Source organism: Bubalus kerabau, chromosome 2 (assembly GCF_029407905.1).
Source record: "Bubalus kerabau isolate K-KA32 ecotype Philippines breed swamp buffalo chromosome 2, PCC_UOA_SB_1v2, whole genome shotgun sequence".
NCBI classification, from domain to species: domain Eukaryota; kingdom Metazoa; phylum Chordata; class Mammalia; order Artiodactyla; family Bovidae; genus Bubalus; species Bubalus kerabau.
The window spans coordinates 192488290-192510997 of record NC_073625.1 but is presented as its reverse complement, the minus strand read 5'-3'; the positions used below and the strand labels follow the sequence as shown (position 1 = coordinate 192510997).

The following is a 22708-nucleotide window of genomic DNA, read 5'->3' as shown; positions in this document are numbered from 1 at the left end:
CTGCGCAAATTTGAGCTGTGGAGTCTTGGTGTGAGGACCCACAGAAACCAACCCTCGCAAGGCCACAGGGCATCCCTAGGCCAGGACTCAGGTTCTGATAAATTATCATACAGAAGAACTGCCTAAAAAGGAACTAACCTACCCAGGAACAAGGCAGGAAATGTGTCTGCAGGGAAACACTTCTCATCGAAGCACACCAGCTGATTTCCTGGACAACTCAAGCACTCAGGGTGGATTCTGTGTGTTTTTGACCAGAAACACGTTACAATGTCCACTAGTATCTTGTTCTTCAAGTGAACTGTTTTCAACAGAGAGCTTCAGTGTTCTGCAAGCCCTCCTGGCATCCCCTCCCTGTCCCTCATTACCCCCACCATCCACTCACCCCAAACAAGCCAGCCAAGCGAGGAGGCTTCTGGGAGTCAGAAGACAGCCTGCCATCATGCACCCAGCACTTCACCAAGTACTTCCTCAGCCGTCAAAGGACCAGCACTTCTGAATGTTTGACACGTACATTAAGCCTCCCTGAAACCCTCTGGGAGAACATTAGCCCACCACCCACAGAAGATGAGCCCAAGTTCAGGGAGTCACTGGTCCGGCCCTGGGCTCGACACAGAGCTGCTGCTTTGACCACGGATCACTCAGTGAGGCCCCTCCCCACCTCCATCCTGTGAGTCATCACTCACCTTCACCTTACACTCCCAACAACCCCACAGGAAACTCCTCTAATGCTTGGAGTGCCTTTTAATTTGAACATGTTCTGTAGACCATATGCCGCTTTAAAGTCCAGGTATTTTTACTTTACCTGAACAATATCATATAAAATATGATATTGTTATATCATATATTGTTATATGATAACAATATCATATAAATCTCAATCTACTGCCAATTTTCTCCATTAAACACTTCATTTTTTAAATTTATTTTTAAACTGGAGGATAATTGCTTTACAGAATTTTGTTGTTTCCTGTCAAACCTCAACATGAATCAACAATAGGTATACATATCTCCCCTTCCTCTTGAACCTCCCTCCGATCTCTGTCCCCATCCCACCCCTCTAGGTTGATACAGAGCCCCTGTCTGAGTTCCCTGAGACAAACAGCAAATCTCCGTTGGCTATCTCTTTTACATACGGTAATATAAGTTTCCATGTGACTCTCTCCATACATCTCACCCTCTCCTCCCCTCTCCCTGGGTCCATAAGTCTGTTATCTATTGTCTGGTTCTCTACTGCTGCCCTGCAAATAAATTCTTTGGTACCATCTTGCTAGATTCCATATATACACATTAGTATATGATATTTATCTTTCTCTTTCTGATTTACTTCACTCTGTATAATAGGCTCTAGGTTGATCCACCTCATTAGAACTGACTCAAATGTGTTCTTTTTATGGCCGAGTAATATTCCATTGTGTATATGTACCACAACTTCTTTATCCATTCAACTGTCAATGGACATCTAAGTTGATTCCATGTTCTAACTACTGTAAATAGTTAAGCACTTCATTTTTATTTTCATCCAGTCTCTGCTGGCTCAGATAGTACAGCGTCTGCCTACAATTCAGGAGACCCGGGTTTGATCCCTGGGTTGGGAGGATCCCCTGGAAAAGGAAATGGCAACCTACTCCAGTACTCTTGCCTGGAAAATCCCATGGAAGGAGGATCCTGGTAGGCTATAGTTCATGGAGTTGCAAAGAGTTGGACACAATTGAGCGACGTCACTTTCACTTTCAATCTCTGCTACAATGAGCACACCTGACCCGCAGCTGAGCACAGTGGCCCACGGGCTGCGTCCCCCTCATTCTATCCTGACTGGACACTTACAGACCCCGACTGGATCCAGAATGTGAGTGTATGGTTTTGTTTATTGACTTCCAACTTCTTAACAAATTCAAAACACATGTGTTTTTTTAAACAATAGCCACTAAAAATAATTGTTTCCTCTAGAATATATGAAAATATATAGAGACAAATTTAAATGAAAACAATATTGCAACACTAAACTAAAAAGGATAAATCCCTATTTACAAGCAGAGCATTTGGTTTTACAAGATTTTTTTTCAATTTCTTTGTTCAATTTTATTGGAGTATAGTTGATTGACAATGTTATGTTAGTTTCTGCTGTACAGCAAAGTGAACCAGTTATATATATATAACACACACACATATCACTCTTTTTTAGATTCTATTTTCATATAAGTGGCTTCCCTTGTGGCTCAGACAGTAAAGAATCTTTCTGCAAGGCAGGAGACTTTGGGTCTTCGACCTCTGGGTAGGAAAGATCTCTCTAAAATGGAATGGCTACCCACTCCAGTATTCTTGCCTGAAAAATTCCATGGACAGAGAAGCCTGGCAGGCTATATAGTCCATGGTATTGCAAAGAGTCAGATACAGCTGAGTAACTATCACTTTCACTTCTCATATAGGTAGGTCATTACAAATATTAAGTAGAGTTCCCTATGCTATACAGTAGGTCCTTATTAATCTATTTTATATATCGTCGTTGCTGTTCAGTCACTCAGTCGTGTCTGGCTCTTTGTGACCCCATAAACTGCAGCACACCAGGCTTCCCCCGTCCTTCACCATCTCCTGGAGCTTGCTCAAACTTATGTCCATCGAATGAGTGATGCCATCCAACCATCTCATCTTCTGTCACCCCCTTCTCCTCCTGCCCTCAATCTTTCCCAGCATCAGGGTCTTTTCCAATGAGTCAGCTCTTCACATCAAGTAGCCAAAGTATTGGAGTTTCGGCATCAGTCCTTCCAATGAATATTCAGGGTTGATTTCCTTTAGGATGGACTGGTTTGATCTCCTTGCTGTCCAAGGGACTCTCAAGAGTCTTCCCTAGCACCACAATTTGAAAGCATCAATTCTTTGGCGCTCAGCCTTCTTTATGATCCAATTCTCACATCCATACATGACTACTGGGAAAAACATAGCTTTGACTAGACAGACCTTTGTCAGCAAGGTGATGCCTCTGCACAGGTTACACTGTGTAGGTTGGGCACAGCTTTCCTTCCAAGGAGCAAGTTTCTTTTAATTTCATGGCTGCAGTCACCATCCGCAGTGATTCTGGAGACCAAGAAAATAAAGTTTGTCACTGCTTCCACTTTTTCCCCTTCTATTTGCCATGAAGTGATGGGGCCAGATTCCATGATCTTCGTTTTCTGAATGTTGAGTTTTAAGCCAGGTTTTTCACTCTTCTCTTTCACCCTCATCAAGAGGCTCTTTAGTTGCTCTTCAGTTTCTGCCATTAGAGTGGTACCATCTGCATATCTGAGGTTACTGATATTTCTCCCAGCAATCTAGATTCCAGCTTGAGTCATCCAGCCCAGTATTTTGCATGAGGTACTTGCATATAAGTTAAATAATCAGGATGACAGTATACTGCCTTGACGTACTCCTTTCCCAATTTGGAATCAGTCCATTGTTTCATGTCTGGGTCTAACTGTTGCTTCTTGTCCTGCATACAGATTTCTCAGGAGACAGGTAAGGTTGTCTGTTATTTCTATCTCTTGAAGAATTTTCCATAGTTTGTTGTGATTCACACAGTCAAAGGCTTTAGTGTAGTCAATGAAGCAGAAGCAGATGTATTTTGGGATTCCCTTGCTTTTTCTGTATATAATAATGTGTATATGTCAATTCCAATCTCGTGATATTTTAAGATTAAGTATTCATTTCCTAGAAACAGTTTCTTCCTATGCTGCCATTTCAAATGCGTGCTCGTGTGGTGAAGGCAGCAAGGCGCATTCAGGAAGGAATGTGCTAACTCCCAGTTTGGTGCCCGTGGTCTCCTGAAAGTTCTCCAGACCAACTGAATAGAACCAGCTACATGTTTTCACATGTGACCAGCTACATGTTTTCAAGTATCAAACATAGACCACCAACCCAACATGCCTCTGAATGCAACATGGGATCCAAGACAGACTCCAGACAAAATTAATGAACCAGTAAAGGACTTACATCCAAGGTCCCTGACCCCAGGTACGGTGAACAATATAGAGACAACAGCAGAGCATGCTTCTCGACCCACTGCACAGATCAGGCAACCGTGCCCATGGGCCAGAGGAAGGCCCAGACATAGCAGAGAAGTCTCTCCTGGCTGGCCACTCAGGCCCGAGTGGCTCTGGAAACACACCAGGATGTCCACAGAAGGTTCTTCTCTGGCAGTCTTCGGGCAGCTGTCTCACTACCCCACACACTGGGTACAAGGTGTGGCGCAGGCTGACCTCCAGGCCGCAAACCAAATGAATTACAAAGGCAAAATCCCAAATGATATCAAGTCTCTAACTCGGCAACACAGTTGCTAAAAACCTATTCTGGAAAACACTCAACAACTCCTTAAGGTCACAGAAACAAGGAAGGCCAGGCAACGGACATTACACACAAAAGCAACGTGAGACAGCCTGTCCACAAAACCAAGCAGGAAGAAGTGAGTCTGCAGCCCCACAACACTACTACAGAACGCTGCTGGTCCTAAAGATGCCCGGTGCCTGCGGGATGGGGAGGGGAACCACTCACAGGAGATCTGTGACATCCTGCCAAGTAAACACAGCACGCTGAGAAACAGTGTGTATACAAAAAACGATGCGATTCTGCTGAATGTTGCTCAGTTGTGTCCGACTCTTTGCAACCCCATGGACCATACAGTTCATGGAATTTTCCAGGACACAATACTGGAGTGGGTAGCCTTTCCCTTCTCCAGGAGATCTTCCCAACCCAGGGATCGAACCCAGGTCTCCTGCATTGCAGGCAGATTCTTTACCAGATGAACTATCAGGGAAGCCTATTCGCAGACATGTAGGTAGATATATTTTTGTGTGTGCAGAAAATGTCTGGAGGGTACCTGACACATTATTAGTAGTGTTACTCCTGGAGAATGATTTATTTGGCTTGGGGTAGGTTTAGACAGATTTCATCTTTTACTTCACTTCTGAACTTGTTAAATCTTTTGGCACAATAATCATACAATCTTTTGTAATTAAGAATATATGGAAGCTGGTTTGATAACATACTATGGTTATATGTTATTGTAGGAAACGGAATGACTTCTATGTACTATTTTTATAACTTCTTCTGAGATAAAAATTATTCCAAAATTAAAAGTTAAAAAATATATGAGCGAGACTACATAAAATTGGTGTTATTTCTGTTTTAAATGTTTGATAAAATTTGTCAGTGAAACCATCTGGGCTTGTAGATTTAATTCCCAGGGTTTTTCTTTCTTCTTTTGCTTTATTTTACTTTTTCTAGAGCAGTTTAAGGGTTATAAGCAAAACTGAAGGCAAGGTCCAGAGGGCTCCCATACACCCTCTACCACCACACGCACAGCCTCCCCATCATCAACATCCGCCACCCGATGGTGCGTTTGTTATAGGTAATGAGCCGGCCCTGACACGGAAGCCTCAGCTTCCAAAGCCCTCCCTCGTCATGCATCCCATGGGCTTGGACAAACACATGATGACATATAGCAATCATTAAGCTATCACACAGGGTATTTCACTGCCCTAAGAGTCCTCTGTGCTCTGCCTACTCATCCCTCTTCCCAGCTCGTGAACCCCTGGCGGCCACTGATCTTCTTACTGTCTGCATAGTTTTCCAGAATAGCTGGAATCCGTAGCCTTTTCAGACTGATTTCTTTCACTGAGTAACAGGCATTTAAGACTGTTCCCTGTCTTGCTTGGCTTGATAACTCACTTCTTTCCAGTTCTAAATATTCTATAATATTCCATTGTCTCAGTGTACCAGTTCATTTATCTATTCAACTACTGAAAGACATCTATCTTGCTGCTTTCAAAAGAGCCCCTGTGAGCACCTGGGTGCAGGTTCTTCTACATACCACCTGGTGAGATGAAAGCAGACTACGGGATGATTCACACTCAACCCTCATGACCAAACCGTGAAGCCTCCTGCAGCTGAAAGAATTCCCTCCAGCATTTCCCAGCTGCATAGCTTCCCTCCTGTGAACTTTCCAAGGATCAGCTGCTCTGCTCAGGCTGGGGGCGGGGGCGGGGGGCAGTCGCCCTCCAAGCACCCCTCCCTCTCAGTGGACTCTGGAGGCCAGTGGGAGAGTGGACGCACACCGCCCTCCCCAGCACTCCTGCTCCTCCCGGCGCTGACTCGCCTGCCTCACTCCTGCCATCACCACAAAGACAGCACCCTGCTGACTGACCTTTTTGACTTCCCAGAGTCTAGACTGCTGTGAACGGCTTTTTAATTTTTAACACTGCCACCATTTCAGTGAGATGTGGGGAAGGAGAGTCTTCTTTACCTGATGACTGGCCATGGATACTGACTTGGGCTATGACCCTGAATAAATGCCCTCGTCTGGAAAGCCTCTCCTGCCTCAGCTGCACAGACACCCACACGTGCTCCTGCATCTGCCCCTGCAGCAGTGCCCTCTTTGGTCTCCCTGCGGCCTCCCCTTGCTGCCTTTCCCTTTGGGGTCTGGGTTGCTGGAGGGTTTGTCAGAGGCCTTCTTTGCATTATTCAGTGCTCCACAGGCAGCAACTGTCTTTGTTTCAATTATGACAGTTGTACTGATGGCTTCCAAGTTTCTACTGTCACACCAGCCCTTCTAGAAATGCAGTCCTGCACGTCAAATGCACGGATCTCCCCAAGACACCGCACACTCAACAGGTATGAACACACGTGTTCTGCTTGTGCACACATCTTCAGGAACAGCTCCATCATCTCCCTAGCACTCACTTCAGGAACTCGGGAGTCACTCAAGAGCCTCCTGCAACGTCCCCCTCTCCACACCACGGCTGCTGACTCTATTCCAGCCCATTCTCCCCAAGGGCTCAGCCGCCCTCCAAACCAGCACAAACTCCTGCCCTGGGTTATGGTAGTGTGCTCTCCCATTTTTCTGCTCCCAATGTCATCCTCACCCAAACCACTCTCTACACGCTGCCAGAAAATCACTCTAAATCAGAGCAGGAAAGAGAGACTGACAAGAGATCACACCGGAGTATTTCAACTGCTCCTAATACCTGAAAAAATGACCTGCTGGCCCCATCATTTATTAACAAACATGTGCTTAAAGCAAAGCACCCAAGAATAACCATCCCTTAGTCCTTTATAAAAATTAGAAAATTGGCTATCTCTGCCTTCGAAGTTTTTTGAGTTCTGAACATACACACTAATCTAATTTTAATATTCTCCCCACTATTGAGAAAAGGGGCGGAAGACTGCATACTTTGGGAGCATGACTCTTTTTCAGCAGAGTGCCTTTACAGAGCATATGCTTTGCTGCGCTGTCCAATACAACAGCCACTACTCATATGTGCCTATTTCAACTTTCGTTACTTAGAAGTAAATTAAATGACTGTTTAGTTCCCCAGACCCCCGAGCCACATTTCGAGTGTTGAACACCACATGTGGCTTGTGGCTACCACACTGGATAGCACGAGACATCCCCACAGACCTCAGGGCGCCTGTCACTCACACCCACACCACCAGCGGCTGCAGGTGGCACCTACGCTTGCTTCAGTGCTGGGCTAGACTCCAGAGTCTGGTCCTGGCTCCTCCCTGGGATGCACAAATCCTCCCATGAGCGAGCCCCCACCCTCCAACCTGTTTTCTCCACCACCTGCCGGGGGACACTGTCTGGAAGCCCAGCCACTGACTCTGGCTCATCCTCCTCTGTCTAGCACATTCTGCTGTCTTCTCCCTCACCCTCCTCACATGCCTTCAGAGCAAAGCTGGAAGAATCTCTTTCCTCCATTGGCACTACTGGCCCAGGTCTGATGATCAGAGCTGACGGGGCCCTGCATACACCTCACAAGACTGCCAGTTTTTCAGCCTGTCAGCCTCACTAGCTCATGGGCCTTTTTGTTCAGTCCGCGGAAGCTTGCTGAGAACAGGATGACAAGCTGAGGGTCTCAGGCTGCTCAAACAAAATGTCACAGGCTGGGAGGTCAGAACAACAGGTGTGGAGGCTGGACGTCTGAGACCTAGGTGTCACAGGGCTGGTCCCTCCTGAGGCCTCTCTCCTCACGTGCAGGCAACCACCCGCCTGGGTCCTCACGGTCTTCCCCCTTGTGTGTGTGCTCTCAACGTCTCTCTCTCTTGAAACTGACTCAGGAACCCCTACGGCTTCATTTAACCTTAATCATCTCCCTAAAGGAATGCAGTCACACTGGGGGTTAGGGCTTCAACATACGAATTTTGGGGAACAGAGTTCAATCTGTAACACCAAGATTATCTAATCTTGATGAAGTCAGAATCTCTATTTCTATAACCTTTATTTCAAAATGGTCCTAGTTATAGTCTTCCTAGCCATTTCCCAACAAGGCTAATCCTTAGGCTCCTTCGTGTTCAGACAAAACCTAAGGACATGAACCCACGCATGGAGGAGCTTACCAGGACGTGTTCTTTTCAGTTGCCAGTTTTCAACAAGCACCAAGCATACCTTCTGACATTTCAAATTCTCAATTTAAAGGTTCTTTACCAAAGACTCTGCAGAAAAAGTCTGAAGTCTGAAATGGAATAAAAGCTCCTTCTCTCTTTCCAAGATGGTGATCTTACATCATGACAGTCAGCGTAGACTAAAGGAAAATCTTAAACCATGACACTCAGTGTAGACTAAAGAAATAGGATGTCTATTCTTTCCTCACAGCTGGGTAAGGAAGTAAAGTGCTGCACTCAATATGCCAGCAAATTTGGAAAACTGAGCAGTGGCCACAGGACTGGAAAAGGTCAGTGTTCATTCCAATCCCAAAGAACGGCAATGCCAAAGAATGTTCAAATTAACATAAAGTTGCACTCATCTCACAGGCCAGCAAAGTAATGCTCAAAATTCTACAGGTGAGGCTTCAACAGTATGTGAACTGAGAACTTCCAGATATTCAAGTTGGATTTAGAAAAGGCAGAGGAACCAGAGATCAAATTGCCAACATCTGTTGGATCATAGAAAAAGCAAGAGAATCCCAGAAAAAGCATCTACTGCTTTATTGACTACGCCAAAGCCTTTGACAGTGTGGATCACAACAAACTGGAAAATTCTTCAAGAGATAGGAATACCAGATCACCTTCCCTGCCTCCTGAGAAATCTATATGCAGATCAAGAAGCAACAATTAGAACCAGACATGGAACAATGGACTGGTTCCAAATTGGGAAAGGAATACGTCAAGGCTGTATATTGTCACCCTGCTTATTTAACTTACATGCAGAGCACATCATGCAAAATGCCAGACTGGATGAAGCACAAGCTGGAATCAAGATTGCCAGGAGAAATATCAGTAACCTCAGATATGCAGATGACACCATCCTTCTCGCAGAAAGTGAAGAAGAACTGAAGAGCCTTTTGATGAAAGTGAAAGAGGAGAGTGAAAAAGCTGGCTTGAAATTCAACATTCAAAAAATGAAGATCAGGCATCCGGTCCCATCAATTCATGGAAAACTGATGGGGAAACAACGGAAACAGTGAGAGACTTTATTTTTGGAGGCTCCAAAATCACTGCAGATGGTGACTGCCACCATGAAATTAAAAGATACTTGTTCTTTGGAAGAAAAGCTATGACCAACCTAGATGGCATATTAAAATGCAGAGGCATTACTTTGCCAACAAAGGTCTGTCTAGCCAAAGCTATGGTTTTTCCAGTAGTCATGTATGGATATGAGAATTGGACCATAAAGAAAGCTGAGCACTGAAGAACTGATGCTTTTGACCTGTGGTGCTGGAGAAGACTTTTGAGAATCCCTTGGACTGCAAGGAGATCAAACCAATCCATCCTTTAGGAAATCATCCTGAATATTCATTGGAAGGACTGATACTGAAGCTGAAGCTCCAATATTTTGGCCACCTGATGCGAAGAGCAGACTCATTGGAAAAGACCCTGATGCTGGGAAAGATTGAGGGCAGGAGAAGAAGGGGATGACAGAGGATGAGATGGTTGGATGGTATCACCGACTCGATGGACATGAGTTTGAGCAAGCTCTGGGAATTGGTGATGGACAGGGAAGCCTGATGTGCTGCAGTCCATGGGGCCGCAAAGAGTCGGACACGACTGAGCAACTGAACTGAACTGAGTAACACCACCAAGTCTGTACGGAAACCCCTGCATGGTTCATGGTCCCCCAGCAATGACTTGAGGTGCTGACCCAAGAATCCAGGAACTCACAAAACACAGGCCATTCATTTCCTTTGTGCAAAGGGGAAGGGGCCAAGGAGCATCCAGGAGACACTTCATCAACAGATGACAGAGATGACCAGTGTAGGTGTTTCCCTCCCGGACCACAAAGGTTTCTCTTTACCAAATAGTATATATTTTCCCAGTCTTTTTAATACACAGGTTTAACACCAGAAATGTTAGATAATTTAAGGACATAAGGACTGATCTGAAAGGATTGTCAGCCTCACTCAGAAGCAAGCTCACTACAAATAAAATGCTACAGGAAGAGTTCATCTAAGGACAGACCAGCAGCTCACTTCCCATTCCCGTCACCCTGCTTCCTTCCCACCCTTTCCTTGGCTGTGTCACAGTAGAAGGACCCAATGCTTTGCATGAGTTCATTTTTGTATTAAATAAATGTTGCATGTCGTGTCAGGCAAAGAATACTAAAGATGAAATTGAAGAGTTTTCAAAATTACAAGTCTTCAGTAGTTTTCAACTAAAATGACAAAGCACCCTCCCAGCCCCCAGTACTGAGAGGAGGGCTCAGCAGCAACAGGCAGGCTGACCCCTGTGGACATGCCACATGACTAGGGGCAGCAGCAGCCTCTGACCCAGGTCCCGCTGGAGGACTCTTGCCTCCAGCAGACTGGTGCCCCACGCCCATCTCTTCTCAAACCCTTCAGTCCTGAATGTGCATTTCTCTCACTTGGTAAGGCTGAAGGTCAAAGGACGACAGGGACCTGAACGACCCTGCAGAGGCCCTCCATGTGCAAGAGCACGGCTCTGACCCTCGAGACTGGGCTGTCCCCCTGAAGGGCACCCTGACACAGCCCACTCATTCCTCCCCACCGGCTGAGTGCCCAGTGCTGAGCAGGACGGTAGGCACTCACAGGTGCCGTCACTGCTGAGGGGGAGACAGGATCCTTACCTTGTATTTGTGGCTCAGATTAGGCCACAAGCCACAGGGGAGGCAATGACACCACAAGAATAGCAAATCTGCAGCATCCTGGCACCTTCCCACACATGAAACATTTACCACACAGGCAGCAGGCACAACTCCCCCCCGACACAGCGGAACCGCGGAGCAGCCTCGCTGGCATCCCCACTCCCTCTCCTCACCTCACCCTCTGCCTCCATCGGTCTCAGTGCAGGGCTGGAGACCCTCCACGAGGTACCTGTCAGACCATGGCCCTCCTCCACGGCTCCCCAGGGTCAGTGTTTTTCCATAGCTCACCTTTCCGGCCCCACAATTCACCAGGCTCCTTCCTCTGTAGCCACAGCCCAGCTAACCCACCTGCATTGAGTGCTGACTGCCAGCCATATGCACAGCCCCTCCCGCCACTATCTGCCTGCCCAGAGGGATTTCCTGACCCCCAGTCTGAAGTCCCCTCCCCACAGTCCCAACCTCCCTTCCTCCAGCAGGTGTTAACAGAAAGCAAATAGACAGAGCAAATGGTGCCTTCCTCTACGACAGACAGAAAGGTCAATGGACCTGCATGACACTTCAGCTCGGGACACAGAGGAGAGGACAGCAGGCTCGGCCCTGCTCTCGTGGAGCATCGCGGTGCACCACCAAGGAAGAGTCAGCCATGGACGAGAGGGCCCTGAGACGTTCAACTGAACTAAAGTTCAATTCAGTACACGCTGACCAACAACCACGTACCAGGAGCCATCTCAAAAAGCAGGTCATGGATACAGGAGACAGACCTCAGAGCAAACAGCAGACAAACAGCTCTCCCAACACGGGTCTAGACTAGTGGCCCTGCAGGCAATTCAAGTCCTCCAAGCAGCAGATGTGGTGACAGGATCAGATGTGAAGAGATTTATGTGGGAAAACGGGGAGGGGCCCAGAGGAGGCTGCGAGCTGTTAGACATGACTGCGCAGGAAGAAGAAAGACAGGCGGGTTTGGAAGGAGAAGCCCTAGACTCCAGGCAGCTCCAAGACTGTCAGGCCACATGGGGTCCTGGAGCCAAAGTCCCTCCCAGGAATGAGGCAGCTTCAGCTCCTGCAGCAGGAGTCGTGGCCTCAGTGTGGGGTCAATGTGGACCCAGAGTCCAGCAGGGAAGGCCCAAGTGAATCATGGCCACTGTGGGGCCGGAGGAAACTTGAGTCTTGGAGCTCCACTGCGGGTCCTCCCCGGCTGGACCAGACTCACAGTACGCTCATCTCAGTATGACTCTTTCCCTCCCAGGAGTTCAGAGCAACAGACACTCCATCCTGGTTCAATGGCTCCCTGAGGCACAGCTCAGGACTCCCCGGGCTTCACTGAATCTGAGAAACAATTGCCAAAAAATTAAGTATCCAAGCCAATTACGGAGGATTCTTGATTTAAAACTGAGAATAAATAGCATGTGTGGTTTTACTCTTTTAAAATTTCTTTATTTATTGGCTGTGCTGGGTCTTTGTTGCTACCTGCCGGCTCTCTCTAGGTGCGGCAAGTGGGGGCTGCTCTCTAGTTGTGGTGCCCGGGCTCCTCCCTGCGGGGGCTTCTCCTGTTGCAGAGCCTGGGCTCTAGACGGGCTTCCACAGTTGTGGTGCATGGGCTTAGCTGTCCTGCAGCACGTGAGATCTTCTCAGGCCAGGAACTGAACCCATGTCCCCTGCACTGGCAGGTAGATTCTGAATCACTAGACCACCAGGGAAGTACTTTATTCTTCCATTAATTCAACAAAGATTCAATAGAATACCTAAAATGTCTAGGGGCTGAAGACATGAAGATGAACAGACCAAAATTTCCTTTGGAAGTGCTCCCTATGAACTGGCAAAGAAAAGTCCAAGTAAACAATAAATACAAAGTTGTGATAAATCTTATAAGAATGACACAATAAGGGTAAAAGGAACAAAAAAGCCAGCACCTAACTCTGGGTGGGGGGCAGGCAGGCTGTTCTCAGAGGAAGGCAGAGCTTCAAAAAGAAAGTGAAGCTTAAACTTAAGTATTAAAACAAAGGCAGGAACTCAACAGGTACAGAAAGTTGGCAATGAACAGCATGTGCAAAATTTTAGGATATTGAAGTAGAAATCCTAGTATTGATATTCTTTTAAAAACTTATAAATCAAAATTCTTTAAAGAGACAACACATTAAGATGATTTACTATAACAAGAAAAATAGTTCTAAGGGGAATATACCTGAATCATGAATAATGGATTTTGCATAAAGTAGGATGGACATATTGATACAAGCAGCTAGTCAGTAAGTATAACTTTTAAGGATTTTCAAACATATATTTTATAAATTGAAACATCTGATTGCCCTTAAAAATATAAACAGAAATTGCATTATACTGGCAACAGTGAAAAAAAATGCTATAAAAAGTAGGAGAAACACATGTTGACAAATAGGTATTTCCTTCAAAGCTTTTCATATTACACAGTCTTATTGTTCAGTCACTCAGTTGTGTCCAACTCTTTGCAATCCCATGGACTGCAGCACACCAGGCTTCCCTGTTCTTCACCATCTCCTGGAGCTTGCTCAAACTCATGTCCATTGAGTTGGTGATGCCATCCAACCATCTCATCCTCTGTCATCCCCTTCTCCTCCTGCCTTTCCCAGCATCGGGCTCTTTTCCAATGAGTGGGCTCTTCGCATCAGGTGGCCAAAATAATGGAGCTTCAGCTTCAGCATCAGTACTTCCAATGAATATTCAGGATGATTTCCTTTAGGATGGATTGGTTTGATCTTGCAATCCAAGGGATTCTCAAGAGTCTTCTCCAACACCACACTTCAAAAGCATCAGTTCTTCAGTGCTCAGCTTTCTTTATGGTCCAACTCTCACATCCATACATGACTACTGGAAAAACCACAACTTTGATTATATGGACCTTTGTCAGCAAAGTAATGTCTCTGCTTTTTAATACTCTGTCTGGGTTTGCCATAGCTTTCCTTCCAAGGAGCAAGTGTCTTTTAATTTCATGGCTGCAGTGATTTTGGAGCTCAAGAAAAGAAAGCCTTTCACTGTTTTCCTATCTATTTGCCATTACATGGTCTGGTAGTTCTCAAAGGTGTGGCTCTCAAGAACCCTTCACACTCTTAAAACTTATTGAGGACCCCAAACAGCTTTTATTTGTGAGCTATCAATGTTTACCACATTAGAAATTAAAATGGAAAATTTTTAATATTTAATTTTTAAAACTGTACATGAAAACTACCATAAATGAAAAATAATAATTTCCAAAGCATTTAGTGATTTCAGGTGTTGTTTTACTCTTATGAGCCTCTTTAACATCTGGCCTCTTGGAAACAAGTGGATTCTTCTCATCAACTTCAGTTCAATGGCCTGCAGGATACATGGTTAAGGTCTACGAAACACAATCAGCCGCACACAAACACGGGCTAGAAAAGCGAGGAGTATTTCAGCAGCCTTTTCAGATCACTGTGGACATTCTTTGATACCACACCCAAACTAGGCAAACTGTAGGTTCTTAAACAATAGTTGCAGTGTAGAATCTAAAACCTTATCAATGAACTTACCGTACTGTTATGTTGCAATCCATTGGTATCTCTCTGAATGGGTCTTTTACCCATGCACAGATCTGAAACATGATGCACTGGCCATTTGGAAAATACTGGTTCACAAAATCATGCAGCTCTTTCAAATGTTGACACATTTCACCAAATAATATCAGTAACTCACATTCTGGACTTCCTTGCTGGCGCAGTGGATAAGAATTCGCCTGCTAATGCAGAGGACATGCTTTGATCCCTGGTCTAGGAGGATTCCGCATGCCGAGGAACAACTAAGCCCATGCACCACAACTGCTAAGCCCACGCACTGCAACTACTGAAGCCTGCATGCTTAGAGAGGGCCCATGGCCAGCAACAAAGATACACTGCAACCAAAAACACAGGAATAAATACATAAACTATTTTTTTAGAAAACACCTATAGGCCTAAGGCAGTCCTTACGTGAGGGTGGGGTTAATATTAAAAAAAAAAATTGATTAACATTGCCACTGAGCCCATCAAAAAAGTCTTCAAGTACTCAGAAGCGCGCACACACACACACACACACAAAAACAAAAAGTGGCAAGAACTCCAAAAGATATGACAAGTGTGAGAGAAGGGTCACAACACAAAGACACCAGGCTGGGCTTTGCCAGGTGAATGGAATTTGGACTGAGAACTTTCATATACCACAGAATATTTAAGAAGCACAACAAATGTTTATCGACGTGAAGGCAATGTCAGAAGCTGTCATGCTCATGGTAGCAGACAGAAGTTTAAAATGTGTGTATTTTTCCTTGAAAACACAAATATTATCATTGGCCACAATTTCTGACACTTGTTCTTCATTTATTTCTCAGAAAATGTCCACCAAATACCCAATTCTGAATAACTGTAGTTTGTCTGCCACTCATTTTTTTCAAGCAAAAGTCACACTCCAGGAGAAAAGTGGCCACTTCGTTCTGCAGTCAAACAGCACAGCTGCCACTCCTCACACAGGCCCTGGGCCTCTCAGAGCAGCCAACATGCTTCCCATGCGCCTCTCGTTCCTCATGAGCAGACTCCACCAAGCGTTCAGGGCTGAGAGGCAAGAAAGTTAACTGTGGGGACTTCCCTGGAGGTCCAGTGGTGAGAACTCAAGTTTCCATTGCAGGGGGCATAAGTTCAATCCCTGGTTGGGGAACTAAGAATCCCCACCCCACAGCCAAAAAGAAAAACATTAACTGTTACTGTATCAATAAGAGATATGTCTAAGTCAAAGTAGTAGTGTTTTTACTGCCGGTGGGGAGGTGGTAAAGAGGGTATATTGGCTGTCAGTGTGATTTGGGGCCCTTGCCTCAGTTTCTGCCTAGACACCAGCAGTTTTACCCACCAGGTTTCTGCACCATTAGTACAACAGTGAAAACAGAAAAGACAATCTTAATATTATTATAAAAAACAGTTTTCCCTCATAGGCCCCCAGGAAGGGTCTTAGGGACCCCAAGAGGTATGTGAACCACAGTTTGGGAACCACTGGCAGATTATTTCTAGAAGAAAACAGAAGAAATGGCTACCAGAGGCCAACCCTGGGGAGAAGCCAGGGGTAGGAGGGAGGCTCACTCCATCCTACGTTCCCTTTAAACGGTTCCATTTCTCTGTAATGTGTAATGACTATTTTAATACGACATTGTGCAGCTTTAAGCTCAACGGAGAAATGAAGCTAAACCTGACCACTGACAGCCAAAACATTACCAAGCACCCAGCAGGTACTCAATAATCACTGAATGAATGAATATATACAGATAACACACACACACACACACACACACACACAGAGTGGCAAGAACTCCAAAAAACAGGACAAGTATGAGGGAAGGGTCACAACACAAAGACACCAGGCTGGGCTTTGCCAGGTGAATGGAATTTGGACTGAGAACTTTCATATACCACAGAATATTTAAGAAACACAACAAATGTTTATCGATGTGAAGGCAATGTCAGGCTGTCATTTTGAAAACTAAGAATTATATCACAAATTTTAGAAATTAAAGACGTTTAATGAGAAAAAAAAAAAGGCTTTGTGAAAAGAAGTTCCTTCCTCACATCCACAAATGGAGCTTTTCTGCTTTAAGCTTGATTCTGTCCAGGCTAAGCCCCTGCTGTAGCAGAATACAGGAAAACAAAAAACAAAGTTAAAGCCATGGAATAGACCTACTAACCAGGATGAAAACACAGGAGTGGGACAAATGTAACCTATTGTGTAGGAATTTCCTCTCTAAATCTCTGCAGGCCACCAAAACAAAGAATAAACTTTACACCATTATTCTCTTCTCTTTTTTTTTCAGGTTTACAAGAAAAGTATTTGAAAATACAAGGGCTTCCCACATATCCCCTCTCTGTGCGCACACCACATCCCCAACTGGTATTAATGGGGTACATATGTTATAACTGATGGGTAATATTGATAAATTATTACTAACTAAAGTCCATAGCTAACTTTAGGGTTCACTCTGTGCTATATATTCTATGGGTTTTGACAAATGTACAGTGACTTGTGTCTACCATTACTGTATTACACAGAATCGTTTTGCTGCCCTAAAGATTCCCTGTGCTCCACCTACTCACCCCATCATCCTCATTTTTAAGCAGTTCAGCATCGTTCAGTCTGTGTTGTTTCCTCCTCCCTCCACCCTGCATCCACTGTCATCTCTACGTTTTAAGCAACTCCTCATCCAAACAAATGTGACCGCCATGAAGGCATCCAATTTTGACATTACTATTCTAATTTAGGGGCTTCCCAGGTGGCGCAGTGATAAAGAATCCACCTGCCAATGCAGGAGATGCAAGAGTGCAGGTGCAATCCCTGGGTTGGGAAGATCCCCTGGAGAAGGAAATGGCAACCCACTTCAGTATTCTTGCCTGGGAAATTCCATGAACAGAGGAGCCTGGTGGGCTAGAGTCCACGGGGTCGCAAAGAATCGGACATGACTGAGCAGCGCACACAGCAGCATTCTACTTTTTCTCGAAAATGGTTGGGGGTGAGTGTGTGGGGAGGAGAGAAACATCACATAGGGCAAATAAGAGTCCCGCTTTCTACTTCTACCTGAAAAATATTAAAATGATAATGAAACTGAAACTAGTTTGGGTTGCTTTAGAATCGTGCTTCATTAGTAACATCTTCCTTTATTTATATAAATAAAACTTTACTGATGTAGGGGGTAGGACAGAGGCCAGGGCTCCTGTCTCCTTGGCTGCACGACACTCTGCTGTCCCTTCCCTTCAACACTGTCTTCACTTCCCCAGCTTAAGCTACTATCCACATAAACTTAATCTTATACCTTTTATGCAACTAAACATCTTCTACATTCGGCTAAAATGACAACAGGATAAAAGGATTCAATAGAGCAGTGTTTCTTTTGTTGAAATACCTGTCTTTATGTGTGTTCTGTCCTACAAATTATGAAGTTCTCAATCTTATCTGTCAACTCCCAGAAAGAATTCAAACACACAACCGCAAAACAAGGAATTGAAGGAATAACTAACACAGTGGAGCAGAAATCAGAAGCACTATGCAAAAACATATTTGAAATGTGTAAAATCTAAACTGTAACTATATGATTTTCCCTGAGTGAAGAACTAGAACAAACTCAGGCCAGTAGTTCCTGTCAGAAACATTCCTAATTTCAGTTTTTTCAGATTTTCCAAGAGCATCTCATCACCAAGAATTCTCGAGTCCACCCTTTGCCAACTTCAGTTTCATTGAAAAAAGAAAAACATCACGTCACAGAACTTTAAAAATCTGGATGTTAAATTCAAAGCAGTTGCATGTAAATGTTGTATTACCTGTAAAACAAAGATTACAGCACCACCTACCTCCCTAAACTTGGTGAGGATTCGGTGAGTTAATACAACCCTGTGCATATTTATTAGATAGTCCTAAGAATTCACTAGCCTGACCCCAAGTGAAACTCGGTTCAGCCTATGGAAAAAATGGATTCTAAAAGTTGAAAATGTATTTAAATTTCAAAAACAGTTACGCATTTAGATGCTTCTCTCCAAGGGCTGCGAGGTCCCCTGACCCGGCCAAGAACTAAACTGCGCGGACTGCCACGCGGAATTCGGGACCTGGGCCTGGAGGTTACAGACAGAGGGTAACCCCACCCACGCCTCTGAGGCCCAAATACTCAGTCTATTTTAAACAAACAACCACTTATTGCACATCTTTCTTAATTTTAAAAAATTCCCTAAGAGGGGCTAACAATCTCGTTCCAAGTGTTCAGTGCTTTGCACCTGTTACAGCATTCCAGGCTCCCAACTATCCCCGAGAGGTAGGTGCGGCGACCACCCGGTCTCGCAGGGGAAGCCGAGGAACGCGGGCGTGCAGCCGGCGCGGTCCCTACGCGCTGACACGCGGGCCTGGGCTCGGCAGCCCGCTCGGACACAGCAGTCATCCCCGTCCAGGTTTCCACATCTGAGGCCACACACCCAAAGCGCGGCCACCGGCCGGGCGCCGGAAGCCGGACGGGAGTCGGGGTCCCGGGTGTGAGCGCCGGGCGGGGGTCCGGTCGCACTAAGGCGGGGCGGGGCCCGGGCAGGGGTCTGGGAGGAGAGCCGGGCGGGGGTCCGGGTTCCGGGCCGCTCACCTTCCGACAGCTCCAGCTCCAGCTCGGCCAGGCTCTCCCGCACCTCAGCGGGCAGCGGCACCGCCTCCAGCGGGCACCCGCGCTCGGCCATGGCCCCGCAGCAGGACTGCCGTCCGGCCGCCTCGCGCCGGGCGGGGTCGGGGCGGGGGTCGCGCCAGGCCCAGCCCAGGTGGCCGCGCGGGCGACAGCTACGTCGCTCCCCTCAGCCCCGCGACCCGCATCGGCCCTCGAGGAGCCAAGGCGGCGGGCAGGGGGGCGGCCCAGGCAGCTCCACAGAGACACGGGCGCGGGCACGAGCGCAAGCAGCTCCTCTGCCGCCGCCGCCGCCGCCACCGCCCCGCGCGCCCCCGACAGCCCTGCCGGCCCTGCACGGAGCGCGCGTGCGCGGTGGGAAGAGAGGGCAGGCGAGCGCGCGTGTGCGGCGGGTCGCCAGCCTGGTGGGCGCCTGGCCCCGCCCAGCAACACCAGACGCTCGTTGCCATTGGCCGCGAGAAAGCGGCGAAGCCGCCCCGGGCGTCTATTGACTCAGCCGAGAGAAAGTCACTCCCGAGAGGCTCTGCGCGGGAGGCTTGGATCGTGGACTGGCCCGAGCGCAGGCTCGGCTGAGAGGGCGGTCACCTCAGTGTTGGGGTCTCGGGCACGAGGCCTCTCTCAACCCATGTACAGTGGGCCGTTGGACTCAGGCGGGCGTCAATGCGCGGGGATCCCTCAGGCCCCTCGGCGGCCGAGCAGCGGGCACTGGTGTGGAGTCCGCGCGGACGGTGGGGCGCAGCTGAGATGGAGGACGTTGAGGCTTCCGGGCGCGCTGGGCCTGCTCTTGAGGAATGCGTCCACATGCTTTCCTCCCAGCACGGGTGGGCCTCACTCATGAGGCTTTTCACAACTCCCAGGAGCCAGCTGGACACCCCGGGCCCCTTTGGACGTCCTTCATAGACCCGTTATGACGTGTATTAGTCCAAGTGCTTTTCAAAACAGCCTTGGAAGGAGCTCCAGCAGCAATTTCAGAAGGTGAGGTGATTTTGGGAAGTGCAAGGACAGACTTGAGGGAACTACAGACGTGCGGAGCCTGGGGGGGTTGGGTAGTGGAGCTGCACTGAGCCCCGCTCCCCACACACACACACACACTGGAGAATCCAGAGGGAACTGTTGCGCAATGTCGCGGGAAGTGCATCAGTGGACTGTGGTGGACGCGAGTACTCACTACTGTACGCAGAGGGTCACTTTGCTACGTCACATCCTTCAGGTGACGGAGCCAGCAGGAGAACGATCTGGCCACTGGGCCAATACAGAAGGCCTCTGATGAGCAGTGCTTGCCCCAGAGTTAATTTTTCACCTGGGTTGAGGTAGGAGTGTGAACCAGTGAAGTGAATGAATGCCCTAGTGACCTTTTTATGATGGAAATATTAGCTGTAAGGAAAGACAATGGAAGTGGACATCATCTAAATGGTGCTGCTAGTGATAAAGAACCTGCCTGCCAGTGCAGGAGACATGAGATACAGGTTTCATTCCTGGATGGGGAAGATCCCCTGGAGGAGCGCATGGCAACCCACTCCAGTATTCTTTAATACTACTGATACTCTTCAGAAAAATAATGGACAGCTGATGGCTACCAATAGACCATTGAAAGTGATGGAGTCTCTTTGATTGCATGCCAAGAAATCCTCATTTCCTGCATTGAAACAATAAAGACAAGGACTAGGCCCAAGAGTCTCTATGATGGTAAACACCCAATCAAGACAATTCTGTTTTGCTAAGTTTGGGATCCTGGTTGGGGAAATCTGGGTAGATGCCCTCAAAGATTTCCTCACCCCCACCCCATCTCACACTACCCCCTCGACTGTCTTCAACCTTTGGAGCCTGCCCATGTGGCTCACCTTTCCCTACCAACCTAGCCCCCCACTCCCCAATCTGTTGGACAATAGGCATATGATTATGGTTATTTCTTAGTATAATTCAGCTGAACTATAACCCTCTTCCCCTCAAAAGAACACATTAGTTTGCTGCTGCTAAGTCGCTTCAGTCGTGTCCAACTCTGTGCAACCCCATAGACGGCAGCCCACCAGGCTCCGCCGTCCCTGGGATTCTCCAGGCAAGAACACTGGAGTGGGTTGCCATTTCCTTCTGCAGTAACAAAGTACCACTAACTGGGTGGCTTAACAGAAGTTTATCTCACAGTTCTGGGGGCTGGAAGATAGAACAAAGTGACAGGGCTGTGAGGGAAGGATCTTCTATTCCTCTGCTAGCTTCTGGTGGTTTGCTGGCAATCTGGTGTTCCTTGGCTTTAGATGCATTGTGCCAGTCTGCCTTGATGTTCACGTGCCTTTCTCCCTATATGTTTGTCTGTTTCTGTGTCCAAATTCCCTGTTTTTGAAAATACCAGGTATTGGATTTTTACCTGCTCTAATTACAATACTCATCTTAATTTGATTGCCTATAAAGACCCTATTTCCAAATAAGGTTACATTCATGGGTACCTGGGGGTTAGGATTTAAACATCTTTTGCAGGGACACAGTTTAGTCCATGACAGGTTGTAAGAAGCAGCCAACTGCCAGGAGCTAGGGAAGTTTTTGTGGGGCTGGATTATAAGTGTGCTTGATGAGTGGTGGTCCCCAGCATCCTTGCTTAATTCACCAGCATGAGCCCTGCAGAAATCAGAAGAAAACTGGAGTGTAAAGTTGGTAAAAGACTTATGACCAGTCTTCTAAGATACAGGGCTTATGACCAGTCTTCTAAGATACAGGGTTTAACACCTAGGCAAAGACCAGTAGCAAACTCCTAAAGTGATGCTATGTCTATTGCCATATAACAGATTACTACACACTTAGTGGCTTAAAACAAGAATCATTTATTCTCCTAAGTTGCTGAGGGTCAGGGCAGAGTGGAATTGAGCTACGTCATCTGGGGCTTCAGTTGGAACAGCTTGAAGGCTGGAGGTTGGAATGATCTGAAGGTTCATTTACTCACATGTCTGACAGTCGATGCTGGAGCCCAGATTGGAGGCGTCGGCCAGCATGCCCACACACGGCCATTCCCACTAGTCAGTGGTGGCTCACCACTGTAGGCAAGAGCTGACAGTAGGAAGGGTTGCTCCTGAACAGCATTTGCGGGGAGGCGGGGGCGGTGGGCGATAGGATCCTAGCAGTAAAGAGGCCAGGAAGGAGCTCGTAACTGACAGAAGTCAGTACTGCAAATTACAGTGGCCAGCAAGACCTGAGTGGCAGCCAAGGGACCCTGACCTGTGGACAGTTGCAGAAATGGTTAATAAAACACAGCATCCCTAGAGGCAGAACAGATGGGCAGTTGAAAATACCAGCAGAAAAAAGTTAAGGATGGATGAATAGGAAAATCAGGATCCCACAGCCAGTTTCTGGACTGAGCTGGATTTCAGATGTGGTACTGAAAAGGTGGCCAAATACCAAGAAGGACCCTGCAGTATACCACAAGTACATACAGAAATGAATCCTGAAGTCCTTTTCCAGAGTCCAATAGCCATTTCCTTTGATAACTACACCCAGGGGGAAAG

General features: G+C 46.8%; 1 protein-coding gene across 5 annotated transcripts in view; it reads right to left on the bottom strand.

Annotated features, from left to right (window-relative positions):
• Window positions 1-19539, bottom strand: part of DIP2A (disco interacting protein 2 homolog A) — a 113190-nt gene extending 93651 nt beyond the window's left edge. For all 5 annotated transcript variants that reach the window (XM_055569881.1, XM_055569882.1, XM_055569885.1 and 2 more), the window contains exon 1: window positions 19185-19539. In XM_055569881.1, the coding sequence (XP_055425856.1) occupies window positions 19185-19275 (91 nt within the window). In that variant the 5' untranslated portion in view covers window positions 19276-19539. The remainder of the gene's footprint in view (window positions 1-19184) is intronic.
• Window positions 19540-22708: the final 3169 nt, after the last annotated feature.